The sequence below is a fragment of the Anser brachyrhynchus genome (assembly GCF_964034855.1).
Source record: "Anser brachyrhynchus genome assembly, chromosome: 5".
NCBI lineage: Eukaryota > Metazoa > Chordata > Aves > Anseriformes > Anatidae > Anser > Anser brachyrhynchus.
Window position 1 is genome coordinate 13,747,314 of NC_137699.1, and position 19,250 is coordinate 13,766,563.

The following is a 19,250-nucleotide window of genomic DNA, read 5'->3' on the forward strand; positions in this document are numbered from 1 at the left end:
CCTTGTTTCCAGGAGTTTGTAAGGCCCCCTAATCACTCCAATTTCATCAGGCTGTTACTGTGAAGGAGCAGGCATACCTAACCTGAGGAGCAGTCACAATGACTTGGGTGCGTATCATCCTTTTTGCAATAGTTTGTCCTTTGCACGCTCCCCGCTAACTGCATGAAACCAAACCTACGATAAGCTGGGGTTATGCTATCATTGATTCAACAGTGGTCCAGAAAATAATAAAAAACAAATATGTGTGTGCAATTGTGGAGAATGTTCAACTACAACATGACCATGAGCTGGGGGTTGGGGGAAGGTTTTAGCCACATTTCTTGACAAATGATGGACAGCTCCTGAAACTGAAAGCAATAGGTTTCTAGTCCCAAGGGTATTGCCTTCAAATATGTCTATGTTCTCAAGGTAGATCAGTTTTCCCTGCTGCAGGCATCCTGCTGAGGGGTGAGGTCCCAAGCAAAACACAGGAATCTGACTGCAAGCCTTTGAGGTGGCAGGAGCCAAGGGGGGTTCAAAGACAAGGCTGGCTGGTGGGCAGCACCTCTGAGTATTGCAGAGGTTAGAGGTTAGTAAAGCAGGAGCCACTGGCCAATAAAACAGTGTTTGGAGAGCCCACTCTACAGATAAATTGAAGATCTGTTTACACCTTTCCCAGCTTTCTGAGTTACACACACTGATGCTTCCCACTGCGATCTTGTCCTATGTCCACTAGCATCTCCCCTCCTCAGCAGCTGCCCTGCTCTCTGCTGGTTGGCTTTATAACATGGCTAAAGGATGCTTGGAAACTTTTAATCAGCATCCAGCATCAAAAATAAATAAATAAAAGCACAACTGCTTTTATTTGTGTCAACTGCTGCAACAAGATCTGTCTTGTTTGAGATTTCCCATGACTGCTGTACTAATGCTGGGAGAATAGAAGCTTAAATTCCCTTGATTAGAGAAGTTAAACACAAAGCAAGCCCAATGCCAATCACACACATGAAAGGACAGCTTTTTGAAGCAAGAAAAAAAATCTAGGTAGGGTTACCACCGTATTATAGCATTCAAAAATCAGCACATACCTCATTTCGGAGCTTAAGCTCTCTACCAGGACAAACTTGTCCTTTTGATGAAGACATGTTTTCATGCTTCCTGTAAGCTATATAGTTCTATTTGAAATAAGCATAAACATACATATGCTCCACCCATATGCAGTTCTCAACATTGGACAATTTTCATCCACAGGCATTACTTCAATACCAATACATCTTACTGAACTCTATGAAAATAAAAGCTGAATGACTGGCAGCCATGGTTTTCTCCTCCGTATCTACAGTACAAATTTGGTTTAGAACATGGTGCTGCTTTTTTTCCTCCACATCTTAAAAATAAGTGACATTAGCTCAAGTTATGGAAACACACCTCATCCCTCATTACTTGAGCTGTGTATGGCTGTATGACTGTCTGATTAAATAGGTAAGGTCACTAATAATTGCTGGTTGTGCTCACATTGTGAGATGGTCACACTGCAAAGGAACAGTGTTGAAAATAATTTTACATGGAGAAAATAATTGATATGACATCAACTAGAGTTATTTATTTCTTCTTGAAATACATCCAAAATAGCGTGCTATAGAGGAATGTTCTTTACTGCATGAAGCCAGGTTTTGCAAAAATAGAAGTAATCAAAGAAAAGTCTTCTCACGGAAGTCGCTGCTATCTCAAAAAAAAAAAAAAAAAGGAAAAGTACAGCTCTGACCTGTGCTTGCATATTTATTCTAGTTTGATCTTTTGCTTCACCTGAACAATTAAAAATGTCAGGAAGGAGTTGGTTTTCCTCTCCCCTTGATATGTATGTAACATGGCCTCTACAGCAGAGGCAGCTCAATTCCCGTTGGATTCCCTGAAGCACTGGTTACTAAACACAGGTAGCAACAGACTAGAAACAAACGAGTGGTGAAAGGAAGAATGCAAAGCCAGGGTTCGGTGCTGCTAGCTTACTGAAGTACCTCAGACAGTTGGTTAATGGCTGTTGTATTCATGCTCAGGCTTAACCTAATCACCAAACTCAGGATCAGGAAAGAGTTTTTCCCCATACCTCAGCAGGGACCATTGATATTTTTTGCTTTTGTTTGCTACAGCGTTGGGAAGCATTTTATGGTAGACCATGCTGTGTGAGGAAGAAACAGAGACCAAGTATTCTGTGGGCCCTGCGGGACAAGAATGCATTACCCAGCTGAGTTCAGTTGCAGGAAACTATTCCTTAAGTTTAACAGTAATCTAACAAGGGGAAGAAACCAACCCCAAAACACAAGTCACGCTGCTTATGAGCCAAAGGGCATTACAGCATATTCCTAGCACAGCCTGCATTTTCAGTCCTAACAAAGATAGAGTTTTCCTACATACAGGCATCTACAAAATTGTTAGATATCTCTGCACAACTTAGGAAGACTAAAGGAAAAGCCATCTAAAGATTATCTGGCAGCAGGCTGTTTCTACTGAACACACAAAGCCTTTGTAACTTAAAGCCAAACGTCCCTACTGTGTTACAAGATACGTTCGATTTAGTTATTAAAACAGGATCCAGGACTTTTAAATTCCATTATTAATATTGTGATTCGACCTTGGAAAAGTTATGTCTCTATCCACTCACTGGGAAAATGGATCCAAGACAAAGCTACAACACACTCAAATGCAATTACTACAGCAATGCAGTGTGCTTATACTATATGGATAACTGCTAATGTTATAACAGTTCCAATAATGAAGGAAGGGGTAAGTGGAATAAGCAAATTTGACAAAAAAGTTTGATGTTTACAGACTAAGCAGCAGCAGAGGGAGAACAGAGAGCAATGGAGAATTAGTGGAACACCAGGAGAGAGGTTTGATCATCCATTTATCTGCAGCTAGATGCTTCGTGGGCATGACACGAAGATTCTCATGTATTCTTTTAAAAGTACATGCTTTTCCAATTTTTGGATCATGTGGGTTTATCTGTAGTACATTCAAGCTGTGTATAGCAATCTGCAAGGGATAAGCATCAAAAGTTCACTTTACAACAACATACAGATTGATTTTAAGAAGTCTTAAAATAGCACAATTCCCCTCCTACAGTTCAAGTTTAACCTTTTCAGGTTCAGAGGCTGCAAACCTAGATACTAAGGCAACACAACTGCATCCCAAAAAAAAATACTCAATGAGGTGCTGATTGCTCTCAGTTTTGTGAGCTCTTGCTCAGAGATGCCATGAAGACCACTCTATAATACAGCAAGCATAAAAACAGCCTTCTTCATTCAGGAAAGCAATGGCTGGAGAGACAATAGGAAAAAAAAAGTCTAGGATAAGAATACTCGCCACAACAAAGAAGAGGAGAGGGGGAGCAATGAAAGGCTCATATACAAATGCCAAGGATTCTACAACTCCCCTGGTGACCCTGGCAATAAGCCAGGAAAAAGTTTTCTCTTTCCTTTGCTGTTTGCAGCAACAAATCTTTCCTCTGGGGGAAGGGTGAGAGAGCTGCAGCTAACTTCACTGCATCTGATAAGATGGCATATTGTCCAGGCCTGACATTTATGGGGGACCCGGAGCTCCACTGAAGCACTCTGGGAGGATTAAAGCAGGGTTAGCCTCTCCGATCGCACTCCTTAAAATGCTACAAATGGTAGACAGATGAAAGTTCGTTTAAATTCGATAATGATGAGTCCAAAGCACGCCGAGACAGAAGCTGTCCCCTGTCAGGGAAAGACTGGAAGTTGAGTATTCCAGCTGCAGCTGGAAGTTGAGTATTCTCACTAAAAAGGAGTTGTAAAATCTAGCTATACTCAAAGAACTTCCAACGTCCAGACACTGAAATGAAGTTCTGTTTAATTGATTAACAAGAACTAAATCCCACCTCCTTTAGGTGAGCTGCACCACCCACCATCCATTTGCCTTAACTCCATCCAGGACTGTTTCGCTTGAGGAATGGGAAGTTTCACACGCCTGCACTCATTGCCTGGAGCCAGCAGAAAGGCTCATATAGCTGTCAGCAAGCTGATAAGAGCTGAAATTACTCTGCAGAGCCCTCTTTAAAGAAGAGCCAAAGAAGCACATTAAATGAGAGGGAGGAGGGGTCAGAAAAGCCAGCCACTCATGTTGTCTTAACGTGGCACTAAAACAAGTCATTGATTTATGCATGTGTCTTCAGCTCCGTTTGACCTGGAGTCTGAACTTTCCTTCAGGTCAGGGCTGAGGCACATGGGACATGCACTAGAAAAAACCTAACAGCTTGTCCAGGTATTCCGACTGTGGGAACAAACACTGCAAAATACACATTTTCTATCCACTTTTCTCTTCTTTTTGTTGTTGTACATTTTCAAACTGAATTTGTATTTTTTTAAGCTTTCAGTTGTCTACCCAGTCTGAAAAGACAAGAGGTTGTGACCATCTAAAGCTTTAGTTAACAAAATCAGGAATGCCACATTGTCACTATTTGAGGAAACTACTTTGTGGGGCTTCGGGAACGTGAATTACTGATTCATACAAAGAAGGAAGCTATACGTCATAATCAAAATTCTCTCACTAAATTGTCTGGCATTCACTGAAGTTGAGATATATTTGAAAATCTGCCAAGGCTATTCCACAAGGCATCATACTACCAAGGTCTTCTGCAAATCCGAGTCCTCAAGTTGCATCACCAAGACTGCAATGCACCCAGCTGTTCCTATATTCTGACAATGGCCCACAGCAAACACCTTAGGAACTCCTACACACAGACATCACAAGCACAAGCCACCACGTCTCAAAAATATGCTCTAGCTCCCGTAAGTTTGCAACTCAGGAACTTCCTAAGCCAGAGGGCACACCTTTTCATTCATCTCTGACAGATCTTCCTTCCCTGGATTTCCTCATTCGCCCTTTAAGCAGATACAAACCCTTCACTCACAAAACACTAAAGCAACGAGTCCCACAGACTAAATCTAAGTTCTGTGACAAGGTCATTTCCTTTTATGTTTTTATAGAACAGATTCCCAACAATGAAGCCCTAGGGCACATCAAATGAAATTGTACCAAACAGTGTACAGTCATGTCCACTCATTTTACTCATGATTTTATTTTGTAGTTCTGTATTATATTCTAGCTCCTTATCTTATCCCCAGTCATTCATTTTCAAGATGAAGAGTCTTAGGCTGCTTAATCACTCCTCTCATGAAATCTCTCATCACCCTTCCTCTATTATATTATCTTTACGATTAGAGAACTGTAACTATGGTTTGTATTAACAGTGCAGATACACAACAGACTTAAGCAGCAGTGTAGTGGTCTCTATTTTGTTCTCTACCTCTTTTCTAAAAATTCTTTATGTTACTGCTTTTGACCATGACTGGCCATGGAACTTGTATTTTCATTAACTGCTTATGGCAGCTCAAAGAGAACACATGAAGTCATCCTGTCTTCCAGACTAGATATTAATTCAAAAGTTTTATTTTTTGAAAGGTGGAAAGCGTTATATAGTCAAAAAGGAACAGGCTTATACACTAAGCCTTCTTTTGAAAATCAATCTCCTTACCTAAAATCCATTCTGTGAGAATGAATGCCTAAATAAATAAAGGAATGGCTCTTTTATTCCCATCTCTTGACCACTTTCATATTCCAATTCTATGCCTTAATGAGCCTCTCTGTGCTAGAAGACTTCCAAGTACGCTGATAATTAGTGAGGAAAAACATTTACAAAATGTCTGTATATTCAAATAAATTCAACTCACAAAAAAAGAAGGGAAAAAAGACACAGAAGATAAAATTTAAGTTGTAGAAAAATGTCAAGCAAGTCAAAGACATTTCTGTATCAACTACAGTGGTGAAGTATGTTTCTATAGATTAACAGACTTTCAAAGCAAAACACTAGAAAAAACTTAGTTGGAAGGGAAACTTCCAAGACATGGGATAAGAAGATACTAGCAATGTTTTATTTTGCCTTTTTTCTTCCCCTATTTCACTCCTCCTCTTCAGGAGCAAAAAAAATCTGATCTCCCTCTTCATCATATATATGTACTACATTTACTTCTACTTCTTGCCCCTCCACTTCTAGAACTTTGCTATTAACTAGGTGCTGGTTTGTGGTGCAGAGAAAATGAAAGCATAAGGATATAGCATCAAGTCTGCTGGGTTAGTAGCCATACAGCTGAACTACTTATCAACTTGCCTCTGGGCACTTCTGCCAGTGTTTCAGACTCCATATGGAACTATTTGTGAGAGGGGGATGGTTCAAGGAAGCTTCAAAGAAAATGAGAATGACAACCTTACTGTACAGAACAGACAAGACAGCAGGCCCAGAGATGCATAAGACAGCTATTAACTTTGGCAGCTCAACTAGCAGAGGCTTTTTTGATGATCAATACATTGGAGATTTTAAGAACTACAACATGCTAGCCTCCAGTTTTCACAGGCATCGTCCATGCATGTAATATTGAAAATACATAGCAATTTTTCACAACATCATAGATTAGGGTACGAGCACAGCAGAGAATAACTATTCTGTTTGTGCGGAAAGGCAGGAAACTGAACCAGGAATCATTGAGGGCAAAAAGTTCTGCAAGCTTGGACAAAAAAAGCATATGTTAATATAGCTAATCTCTAGAAATCTCAACACAATTAGGTATAATTGCAGGGCAGTAGGAATTAAATCAGATTTCCCACACACTAGACTCTGCTCACATCACTAAATACTACTGCCCCTCTTTCTGAGCTCATACCACATACTGTCTTAGAAAACAACTGGGCAAAATAAAGCTGTATTATAGGAAATAGGCCAGGCCACACCAGCAATATAAGGCACCTGTATTTTACCCTTCTCATGACAGTAGTATGTGATGCTTATGATCCGTGTATTAAATCTCAGAAAATCTTTTCAAATACAGTTTCTTATATATTGTAAGCGTAGTGTTTCTCTTTAAGATCCTCTTTTCTTCAGCAGTTGCACAGCTAGAAGTGCTTCTAGAAACAAAGCAGACATTAAGCATAGATAGAAGTTTACTTCCTAAAAGCAGACAATCTATGTCAACTTGGGAAAAAAACATTTGTATACATATAAACCTGGACATGTGATCTCCAGAGAATCAACTGCAATAAAATACTGCACAAGTAGTACCTAATCAACTAAGAGAACTGGCAAATTAACACAGTTTTTTTTTTTTAATTATGAGGTTTTCCATATACAGATAACAACTGCTTCATTATCAAGAGAGCCAGTGAAACCAAAGCAGTCAGATAGCAAGACTTCCCTTCCACAATGGTTATAACACCCAGAAAGTCTGATATTTATGATGAGTGTGTGCTTCATCCTACTAAAAACCAGGACAAATTTAGAGCAAGGATTTATGTTTGGCTAAAGAGAGGATGATCTCAGCCATACTCATGTCAGAGCATGTCAATTGGTTTCTTAATTTACTGAGAAAGTATGTTAATCGGCAGGTAAGAGCAAAGCATATTTCACAAGTCTTTATCAAAAATATATGGTTTCCCTTAGTGGAATTCTAGTCATTCATGTGGATATAAAACCAAGTTTTTAAATTAAAACCTGAACACAACCCACCTGTAAAGGAAACTGTGAGGTGGTGTAAAACAGTTTTTGCATCAATTTTAGTCAAAGCTCTTTGCAAAGATCACTTTTTCTTCATTTTGATATCAGATATGGACCAACCTTTTTGTAACTGTTATAGCAAACTCCAGGCATTTCACAATATAAATACAAGAAACAACATGATTATTGTGATCTAAATGCCTTTGTTTCATCTAGGTAAGAACAATTCTTAGTAAAAAATAAAATCATCTGGAGAAAAAAAGGCTACAAGGCCAGTTTTAAGTCAACTTTCTTCCATTTGTCAAAAAAAAAACATATCAAATTGTCGTATATAAAGTGTTATTAGCTCTTGAAGTTGAAGTGGTTTAAGTATTACTGAAAAACATGTCTTGCAAAACCAGTATTTTGAAGTTTTGTTGCTCTACCAATGGCTAAGCAGAATAAAATGTATTAATGACTGCTGCTGATCACATCTGAAAGCATGCATAAATCTCTCCAGTTCGCTTGCAGATTTATTCCAGAAACATGTATCAGCTGAGTTTCACTTCAGTAGTTCCTAAGAAACTAAATAGAGTGCCTGTCACAAATTCACTTTGCTTTTGAACTACCATGAGCACCAGCCTCCCCAGAAGATGCATTCCAACTTGAAATTCTCTCTTCTCCTAGCATCACTTCAGCTTTATATTCTGAATCTTTATTCATTTATCACTGTACATTGTCAATAAGTGAAGTTAAGACACTGAAAAAAATGGGAGGATATTTTGGCCAGCCAAAAAAAAGTCCTAAGACATTTTTTCCAGAAACATTCAAATTGAAAGAAAGTAAGTAAAGCATGCAACTACTCCCTACTGTGAGACTGAGGAGGAGGAAGGAAACGAATCTGTAGCACAGGTGGAATATTACTGCACATTTATCAATGAGGAAAAGCAATCAAGTTATTAGTAGTCAGCACAGTATCAGTCAGTAAGTTTTTCACCATATGAGATTTCTAGGACACAGAACCATGTAACAGCGAGGGAATTTCACAGATGCTTACACTTGGACTCTACCTTGTAAATACAGCTGACAGCACACGAAACATATGGATAACACGTTCAAGTATCCTCAACATGCAGACAGAAATAAATTCAGGAAGACAAGAGAAAGACAGACCTTATAACTTCATTCCAATATTCTCACCACCAAAAGACAAAACTGTATTCACAACAAAACAATGTGTGAGAGAGAGCTTTAGAAAGAGATGATTCTCACCTCCAGTCAATAGAATTGGTGTTTCCAACGTGTTCACTGATGCTTTGGACCCAATGACTACTGCAAACCAGCTATAATCCAAAAAATTCTCACCAGACACAGACTAAAACTGCATTCTGTGTATTTAAATATTTTCTATTTTAGCTTAATTTTGTACAGTTACCTATAACATAGATAGCTTATAGATATCTGACTTAGGGTTGTTTTATTGCAAAGTATCCAAGAAATACATTGTAAATGTAAAGGGGAAAATTGAAAGCGAAAATACACAAACTAGTGTGGTTTCCTGATTTCATACTTCAAAATCACTATTTAAGCTGTCCATGATGTAAAACACTTACTCGGTAGAAGAACACTACCCTAAAATGACTATTTTATAATATTAGTAAAATGAACAAGAAAGTCACTGCACACTTCAACAGACTATCAATGTCAGTTCTAAAGCTTTACTATGCTTAACATCCTTGTGTTAGTGTATCCACATTCACGTCACAGAAAAATACGAAAAATCAAATAAAATTGTGTTTCTAGGCATTGTAACAGTGAAGCTACTTCTCCTTCTGCTATTGCCCATGGCAATTTGGTGCTGCCACTGGGCCCTTCCAAAATAATCATTTGTGTGTAGGGAATAAAGAGAAAGGAGACCTCTGATGGCTACTGTGATATTTGCAGACTCACAGTACAGCAAAGTGAAGCTGACAAAATAGTTCAGGCATGAAAGACATGTACTGCTACACCTTTGAGAATCTGTTTTATCCACACATCCAGCATTATTACACACAATGTAGATTTTAGCACTGTCTAGGTAGTAATAATTAAACTACAGTGTTGTAGGTCACGCCCAGAGAAACCATGCCTTGGGTTACTTTTTACAAGTACCACACAAAAGATGACTTTGTCACTGAGGTCGTGCAAGGAAATTTCAGAAATGTCCTCACAATCATTGGAGAAACCTCACTACAAAAATCCTATGCACCTCTAAAAGCCACCTGAATTCAGATAGTTTACTTTTTCATTATGTATTTAGCACTTAATTTCTCTATGCCTGGGTTCCTCATCAGGAAAAACAGTAACAATATCTCCCTACCTTATAACAATGTATGTTCAGTACAAAAAGATGGGAAGGATTACAGATCCTGGTTATAAATTTATAATATATGCTAACATCTTCATTCATCTCTGGCCCAAAGATGTCATCCATACAGTCCAACCAGCAAATGAAACATGGTTCAACAGCATGGAACAACATGAATCCTGCCCTACATGTAAATTGGCAAAAAATCTCTTCACACTGCTATCAGTGCTGATCTGTTCAGCTAGTGCTGTAAGCATGAGCTCTTGAATTAAAGCAATCTATGATGGCTGTGCCCATCACAGCAAAGCTTTGCTGCTGTTACAAACAGGAATCAGCATCAACTGTAGTTAACTATGTAATACTTCCTTTTGACTCTACCCAACCAGACTTTGTTCGCAAGTTTGGACGATTTATGATCTTGGCTCTTCCAATTGCAAAATTAGTGAGCTCTCCCTCTCAGAGGAATAATCAACTTATTTAGAATATTTAAAACATTTTTCAAATCGTGTTTCCCTCACATTTTGAGGGATTAAAATTTAACAACAAGCCAAAGTTTCTCTTGGGATAGACTCAAACTTTTTCTTTCAGATATCAATCAATTTAGATACCGTGTAGAAAGAAGAAAACAAATATGTGCTGCAATTTCATCAGAAACATGTTAATACGTAAGAGCAGGCAGTAAACTTGCCTTCAGCAAGAGTTTCCATCCCTGTGTGCATTAAGAAAGCAGAGTGGACGCAAGAAAAAAGCTCATGAAAGCAGTTTGACTACCTGGGTAGGAACTAGTAGTCTCCACTCACCGCAAATACAATATGATCTTTACATGAAAAAGCAGGTGGTCAAAACCTCAATTTTGCATTTCAGATCTGGATGGGAAGGCTTTGATCACTGTGGATGCTAAGGATCCTATAATACATTTCACAATAGCATGTAAGTTAAAATATAGGTTGGAGAAATTCCATTCTGAGTAACTGAACCCTGCCAACTCAAGTATTCTGCAATTGCAATCATATGCAGTATTCTTAAATTCCTGACCTAAAGGGTAACGTAGTACTGCTCAACAGCTGCTGTTTAACAGATTTAGCTGTACCAGTGATGGTTAAAGACAAAATACTGGAAAGTAATGGTGAATGCATATGCTAAACATAAAGAAAGGAGAAGGTAGACTAATCAAAATATTAACATGAAAGTATAACTAATACTGCATTCCAACAAATTCCACTATAAGGCAGGCATATGAACCCACACGATCTGCAAATAAAGGATAATTTAAATACAGTACATTATTTTACCTGTCTTTGCATCTCTTCAATCTGTCGTTGGGGAACACTTTGCAGAATACTGTACATTTCTGGCATCTTTTCTTCAGGGATGACAACAGAGGCCCTATAAGCAAACAACCAGGAAAACAGGAAGGTGAGAATAAGGAAGTTCCACGTTAAAAGAGGTCAACCCAGATCCATGCCCTATTCCAATATGATGTGCTCAGAAGATGTTAGCAGAAATAAGCAGTCTCTTCTCAGTGTATAGTTAATTATTTTGTGTAGTTAATTATTTTACTGACTGATCGGTGGAGACAAACCACTGAATGTGGAAAGGACAGAGACTCAGATTTCCTGAATTCCCATCACCAGACTACCACTGACTTGCTGATCTCTCGGGGTGACCAGTGATAGCATATATAGTGCTATGCATACAAATTAGTAATTTTTGTATGTATTATCCTAAGATAACATAACTGGGCATTGTTTATGCATGGCAAAGAAAAATAAAATCTAATCTCATAACATAGCATGCTCAGCTACAAAATAATACTTTTCAGTCTCAAACGAACTTCAGAATTCTGACAATATAATAAATTTAGTGTTTATATGATGCCCTTTTTGGCACATACTTCTTGGGCATCTGAATGCAGATCTGTCATCACACAGCGCAAGCATAAGACAGCAACACAAGTTTGTTTTAGAAAAGATATCATTGGCTACAGGATAACCAAATGCTCAGTCATCTCTGCCTCCTTTGTTTTCCGCTCCTGTTTTTGGTGCATAAACACATCAAGGACATCTATCTCACCAAGTATTCTGTTCACTGTACCCCCCAGTACTGATTTGACTTATTATAGTGATTTCACTCAAATCACTGAATGTAATGGATATCCCTTATGCACATGTTGGATGTACAACGGTTAGCGTACAGACCTCTTCCAGTCCAAAACCTCAGAGAAAGGTAAAATGTAGGAGTCAGCAATGATGACTGGGACACAGCCAGCTTGAAGAACATCACTTAGCACAGCCTGACCCAGGCGGGCTCCACGTAGAACGACACAAAATGTAGCTTCCTGTCAACAAATGATATCCAACACACAGATGAGGAAAAAAAAAAAGAAATTTTATAGCTGTATTACATGTGTAGGTATGTATTATGCACTCCTGCCCTCTCACTTGTTAAAAAACAAGTCAAAAGGAAAAGAGGCTTGCTCTGTACTACCGACGTATTCTGAGTTATCAGCAAATTCAAAATAATTACAGAACTTTATCTACTAGTGACTTATAAATACCAAGCGTAGAGTTAAGAAATCAGCTAATGGGACTATTCTATGCTTTATTATAGTGGCCTAATTTCAGAATTCTAATTGAGAAAATTCAGAGAGAAAAGCAACATTTTGAAAGTTTGGCATAACAAGATGAGCAACAACCAACATGAAGGTATTGAGTACACACTGCACAAAGCCAAACCAATTTCTTTCCATTATAGGGCAATGCAGCTCTATGGATAGCAGAAAAGTAACAGGTTTCATATCTCAACTTTAAAAGGCATTTGATATAATCTTTGATAACATTTTGACAAGCAAATTAAGAAATCATAGGCTTGCTAAAGCCCTCATAAGCTTTATAATTACATAAATTACAGTTACAAAACTCTAAATATAAAGCACTTAGCAGTGGTTCACAGGTAAAACTGAGTGATGGATCAAAGAGTTCCAAAAAATCTCTCCTAGATCTAACATTATTCAATGTGTTCCTTTGGTAAAGTGAGCAGCAGAATTAAGACCATACTTATTAGACGTGGAAATACTTATATTTTTGGAGGATTAGGAAGCGTAATGGATAACAGGATTAGAGTCTGACGCTGTATGGAGAAACTGACTAAAAATACTGATACGTAGGGTTCAATATTTAGATAAGAATAACCAACCACACAAATATAAAGCAGGAAATAATGGGCTATGTTTTGCACTCTGCAGAAAAGGATATTTCAAACAAAAGGCCAGGAAAATAAAGGATATTCACATGCAACAACAATGTTGCAAAAATGAACCACTCCACCCAGAAGTGCTATTAGAATGTAGAAAGTACAACCTAAGAGACCAGCAGTAATCACTCGCTCTACTCAGCGATGTAAGACCCCAGACAGAGCAGTGTGTTCTGTCTTGGGCAGTACATTTCCAAGGAAAAAATAAATAAATGTATGATTACTTATCTTGAGAACATGATCTACAAGGAAAGACCAACTTCATCAAGACTACTTATTCTGAAATGCTAACAACAGGAGGAAGATGGCTAAAGGGAGCTTTGAGGATATAAAAAGCTGCTAAAAAAAAGAATATTATCCATTTATTCACATCCACGACATACGAGACAAAAAAACATGAGTTCAAACACTCATCCTGCAAATAGGGTCTTCAGTTCTTACTGTCACTGAGAAACCTTGCTACAGATTCAAGATGGCAAAACAAACATGCTTGTAGAGTTTAGCTACACAAACAAAGAAAAAGCCCAAGTCAGTATTACTCCCAAGTCTAAGAAAGAAAAATTATGAAGTTGATACAGGGGCTCCCATGGATAAGAAAACATCTTTTCAGCTTGCGTTCTGTTGCCTGAGGAAAAGTAGCCAGGAGGCACTGCAGGGCAGCAAAACATCAAAATGGAACGAGGAAATACAACGGGGTTTGCTGGCTCTTCACTTGTTTCCTAGTGCAATCGTGAGACCTGTGTTCATATCTACATAGCAGTGATCAGTATCAAAATCTCATCCAAGAGAAGACTGCAAGCAGGAAGCATTAGCAGCCCAGAAGCCCAAGAGCCTGTCTAGTAGGAAATCTGTAAAGGCAGTGCTGGGAAGGATGAACTGTGATCAGTCCTCAGGCTTCTCCCCTTCCCCCACCACCAGACAGGAAAAGAAGGAAAAGAAGGCTGGGGGGAATGGAAGGAGCAGAGCGAATGAGCACACATTTTAACCGTTCACTCACTAGACCGCAGAGGAGCAGGTGGAAGAGACCTCAATAAGGTCTCGGAGAGGGGGGGGGAAAAAAAGCCCAGATGTGGACACACATGCTCATCTGCCCAGATAACCATTTTTCCTGTCTAGACAAAGGTTACTATAAATACATCTCCTCACATCACCACCGTTATCAGCCAGACATTCCAAAGGGAGATGCAGGGCTCTGCAAAGGAAAGTATTTTAACAATCTCGGCATGTGCCAGCTCCCTTCAGAGTTATAAAATAATACATTTCAAGATATAGATATAGATCCCCGATTTGCTATCCTTGAGCAATCCAGTCTGTATTTAAAGAAAGCAAACAGACTCTTCACCCCCCTTCTGGCTGCAGGCTTAGGACTCACGGTCAACTGCTCCTCCCTCTCCCCCTCCTCCCCAAGGAATTTTGAACATATTTCCTACAAAACATAACAGGAGGGGTGGAAACTTTCCCTTTCTTCAGCCTGTTTGTTTTTTTACCATTATTTGTTGAAGTTCAAAGACAGATTATGTGCTGGTGGCCACAGACAGAGCACAGTGGCCTGTGGCATAACTCCCTTCACCACGCCGCATGCCAAAGCACCTCTCCATCAGCAAGCTGCCAGGAGACCCAGGGGTCTGAGAACGCTATCTAGTTTTATCTTCACTGACACATCAAAAGGCCTCTGGAAGTTGGGCCACGGCCATCAAACACATTTCACCTAGATGTTTTCATAGCTGCATGCTGACAAGTCTTCCAGCTCAGTCTGTTGTATCTACAGAGAGCATTTTCTAGGGTTTAACTACTAAGTTGCATACAAAAAATATAACCCAACCAACTCTTGTTAAATGTAGCACCTTTTCCCCCCCAAAATAAATCTATACGTAAACTCTGTAAAGTTCATTTTAATCCACCCCCAACTGACAAAGCAGGCTTCTGTCCCAAACTCCATCTAACACGGCCTGAACTGTCAGAATTTAGATATCAGTTCCAAATTCATGCCTACTGAAGCTCATTTTGCCAGTTATTCTGGAGAGTGTAGATTCTGAAGTTCTACCCCAATTTTAAAGAAACCAATCGTGTCTGACCTTCCAAAGTTTCACCCTTCATTGCAGCTGGATTTGGTGGTATCTCCATATCACTTTTAAGTTTACATCATGTGGTACTAGAAGACCACCACGATCAACCCCATGAAGACATTATATATAAGCAGGTTTTTCAGACTGCAGAGTAGCCTCTATATAAGTTTGAGTACACAGTCCTCAGCCCTCTTAAAAATAAAGTTTTTGATAAATAATAAAGTTAGGATATAATATCCAAGCTAACGTAATGAGCCGTGCATTTTCAAAACAGTTACCATAGCAAGTTAAGTAAAATACAAAAAGTTTCCTATCAGCGCTAAATAGCAACAGCTCCGCAGCCAAGAAAGACACCAAGGAGAAGAGAAGATTGCAGGAGAGACAGCCTTACCTGAAGTACTTGAGGATAATCAAAGATTTGATTGTTGTGACATCGTTTGCGAACAGCAGGGACACCATCTGACAGATTTGTGCATTTGTCTAAGACTAACACCGATTCCCCATTCTCAGCCTGAAGAGCTTCCAACTCAGACCGGTATTCTGGGTGCAGAGCCATTTGAGATGACAGAATGAAGTACCTGCGGGGACTGAAAAAACACAGCAAGGTTACTTGGCAGCACCACAAGTTTACTTCCAAGATGCTCTACAACACGTTTCGTTCCACCCTGGAAAAGTCAGTCTCATTCTGCTAAATGTGGACACAGTACTAAGACCGTATTTTGAGACAAGAGTGAGAAATGTAATGATGCAAGATAATTAAATTTTGGATATTAAGTGGCTCAGCACTGCTTACATTTCCAAATAAAATATACATGGAAAGAGTGCTTATTATATTAAAATCAGCACTTGCATTATAATATATTTTATAAACTGAAATAAACATTATTTGGCTATATATTAAAACAGCTTACTGCTGTTCGTTGTTCATTCTATTATTTGGTGTTTGTGTACCATTACAAAGTAGACATTGAATGCCGCTACTAGTTTCTCCTCTCATATATTTTCTCATCAATTTTAATGGAAAAAAAAAAGATGCTGAACTGTCAACTTAGCTACCCTGTGCATATTCCACTTTGATATGGTGACAGTAACAACAGGACAAGGTCATCTCATTAGCTGTGATTCAGTTCTGTCCCTTTAGGGTACCATAAAGGCAACACTTCCAGGACAATGAGGAAGGCTCAGTAGCCTACTCACTCTCAACTCCTACCATGTCCCAGAAATACACATATTCAAGATGTGCTTTAACACTGAAGTATTTCAAGACGTGAATTAGCACTGGAAGTAAAACATACAGGAATGGAGTCTCAAATTAGATACCCACAGCTTTAAAACGTGAGTTTTGTTAATGATGAAACAGAGCATGTCTTAACATGCTCACTCTTTGTTTTTTTTTTTTTTAAACAGATAAAATAAGTCAGACTACTCCACTGCTTCCCATTCAAGGGAACACATAGTGAGAGCCTGCCCCCAGCTCAGCCAGAAGAACACAGGAAATAGGAGGCCTGCACTTAGGATTCCAATTCTGCTCCACGTGATACTATTTTTAATTTACAGTCTTTGAGAACACACACAAACAGGCACTTTATAAAGTCAGACCTTTCCCACTGCTCTTCTCACCTCTTTTACTTATTTTCCTGCTGGTCACTTTAGTTGATCCAATTAACAGATAAGATTTACACAGTATTTTTTTAAACACTCTATTTTTCTAAGTCTCCAACTGCTACCATCTTGCTACCAAAAGCTTTATAGAATACACATTACTAGCAGAGTTGCAAGTAAAATAATCTAAACTACTCAACTAAAAAGGAGAATAAATCAAAAATCCTCAGTTCAGCTCTTTAAGCGGAACAAGAAAGGATTTGCCTTAAAAAAAGGAAATACTGCTACACGAGTGATAAAAAACAACCAGCTAAGAATTGTGCAGGATTGTTTGTGTTTAAAACCAAATTTTGCCTTTAAACTGTCATCAACGTATGACATCCAAATCCAGTGATCAAATCTTGTTACAAAAAAAAAAAAAAAGGCACAGGGCAGCTACCAGGAAATAATGCTTTAGTGTAATGGAAAGTAATAATTTACCCCGATCAAGCCTGAACTCCAAGCACTGCTCCTTTGTCACACCCTTCCTGCACAAAGCAAACTTTTACATTTCAATTAGTAATGCTAACTGGCCACTAGATGGTACTCTGGAGACTACAGTTTGCTCCTCACAAAAAAATTAAAACACTGAACCTACAACACATCCATGAAACACAGACTCCTGCAGCATTTAGCTGGCTACACGGACATGAACAGTATGATCGAATCTCTCTTTACAGCAGATCCTACACACGCTGAGGCCTATCATCATGTTCACGCTTTCGAGACAGAAATACAAAGCATGCTCTCGCTCTGTGTTTAACTGTAAATAATACCTGAAATATATGAAGAATCGACTGGGATTCAAACAGATGCCCCTATACCGGCCAGGTCCAGGAGTATCATAATCAGGATCGTGAAATGTGTGACTAAAGCAAACCACTGCTGCACAGGTCTGTCCTGTAACTGACTGCGATCCCTTCCTTGGAGCAGCACAGAGCAACAGCAAGAACACTACCCTTACCAGAGAAGACAACGAGCCAAAGTACAGTAATTTTTTTGGTCTGTAACTAGCAGCACCCTTTCGAATCACAGTTTTCAACTCTAATTATTCATATTCTCTAAAGGATGATGTTAGAAGAAAGGACCTAAAGCTCCCGCACCTCCAAACCTGATCTTCACAATCAGTGAGCATGTCATTTACTCCCGCTGCCTCCACCTGCTCATCTTTTAAACCACAACGCAGGTAAGACCTTGCTACAGTGAAACATTTTCAGCTGTGTAGTTAAAGGCTTATGAAATGCGAAAAGAACAGCCTTTCATAATCAATTAAGATGTCTTCCGGACTTCTTCCTATTCTTTTTCTGAAGACAAGAATGGATAAGAGAAACCACAATTTCCCAGAGTAGCTCATTTTAAATGGCTAATTACGTTCTCTGATAAAATTAGTGCCTCATGTCCTACTTGTCTTGCTTTACTTCCAAATACAGTATATCATGGTGATTTCTTTGTACGTCTTACTCCAGTACTTTGTAAAATAAATAAACAAATAACACATCAGTATTAAAATCTCTGGATGTAACTATTCACCTAAACAAGTCAGCTCTCATTCTTCTGCTTCATAAGCTAACTACACGAGCCTCCTTAAGATTCTTTCTGCAAGAACTTCCTCTCTTCATAGCTCTATTTCCAGGCTTCTCCTTCTACCATGTCATTTTCAAAGGACTTCAGAACTACAAAAATATCTAAACTGATTTAGAAACAATGTATCTGTAAGACATACAGAGATAAATATCATGTCCTTGCTCCTGTTCTCCTGTTACATATTGGAAGTTTGCACTGCCTGATACTACTTGAAGCACACGTGCTGCTCCCCATGATCCCTTTACCTCTTTAAAGTCACAATGGAGGTACAGCATGCTGCTTTTACCATTGCTATAGTAATCTCTTGCCCTTACTTTGCTTTTAAGCATCGTAAAATAAGTTGTCTGAAGAGATCATTTATTAGGGAATCTGTATTACTTTGAATTACTGCCTTGCTTTACCTAAACATTAAAAAAAAAAATCACAATAACAACTATTTTTATTTAGTTCCAGTGAGCTGACTTGATATATTAGGCATATTGAACCTAATGCCACAAGAAACATTGCCACTCCATCATATTTCACACTTCAGTTTCTGGAACGGGTCTCCTAAAACACTGTCAGACTATCATTTATCACACTTCAGTTTCTGACGTGGAGAAAAAATAAACTCTCAAAAGAAGTCCCCAGTTCATCACTAAACCACACCTGGGCAGATTAGACAAGGCTGTTAGCATTGGAACTGTCGTACATTTTAATAGCAAGATCCATGCATGAGCAGAACAACTCTTACAAAATTGCCCCAGCCCAACAACAAGCTGGCAGCTGTATTTATATTTTATCAGCATCCATATTAAACACAATATTGCATATATTTTGCCCAACTAATCAGGATTGCTTT

At 38.8% G+C, this 19,250-nt stretch overlaps 1 protein-coding gene across 4 annotated transcripts in view; it reads right to left on the reverse strand.

Moving 5' to 3' along the window:
• EXT2 (exostosin glycosyltransferase 2) overlaps positions 1-19,250 on the reverse strand; it is a 72,626-nt gene that overhangs the window by 46,863 nt on the left and 6,513 nt on the right. For all 4 annotated transcript variants that reach the window (XM_080594581.1, XM_080594580.1, XM_080594579.1 and 1 more), the window contains 3 exons: positions 15,576-15,771; positions 12,065-12,204; positions 11,159-11,252 (listed from right to left, as the gene is read on the reverse strand). In XM_080594581.1, the coding sequence (XP_080450707.1) occupies positions 11,159-11,252; positions 12,065-12,204; positions 15,576-15,771 (430 nt within the window). The remainder of the gene's footprint in view (positions 1-11,158; positions 11,253-12,064; positions 12,205-15,575; positions 15,772-19,250) is intronic.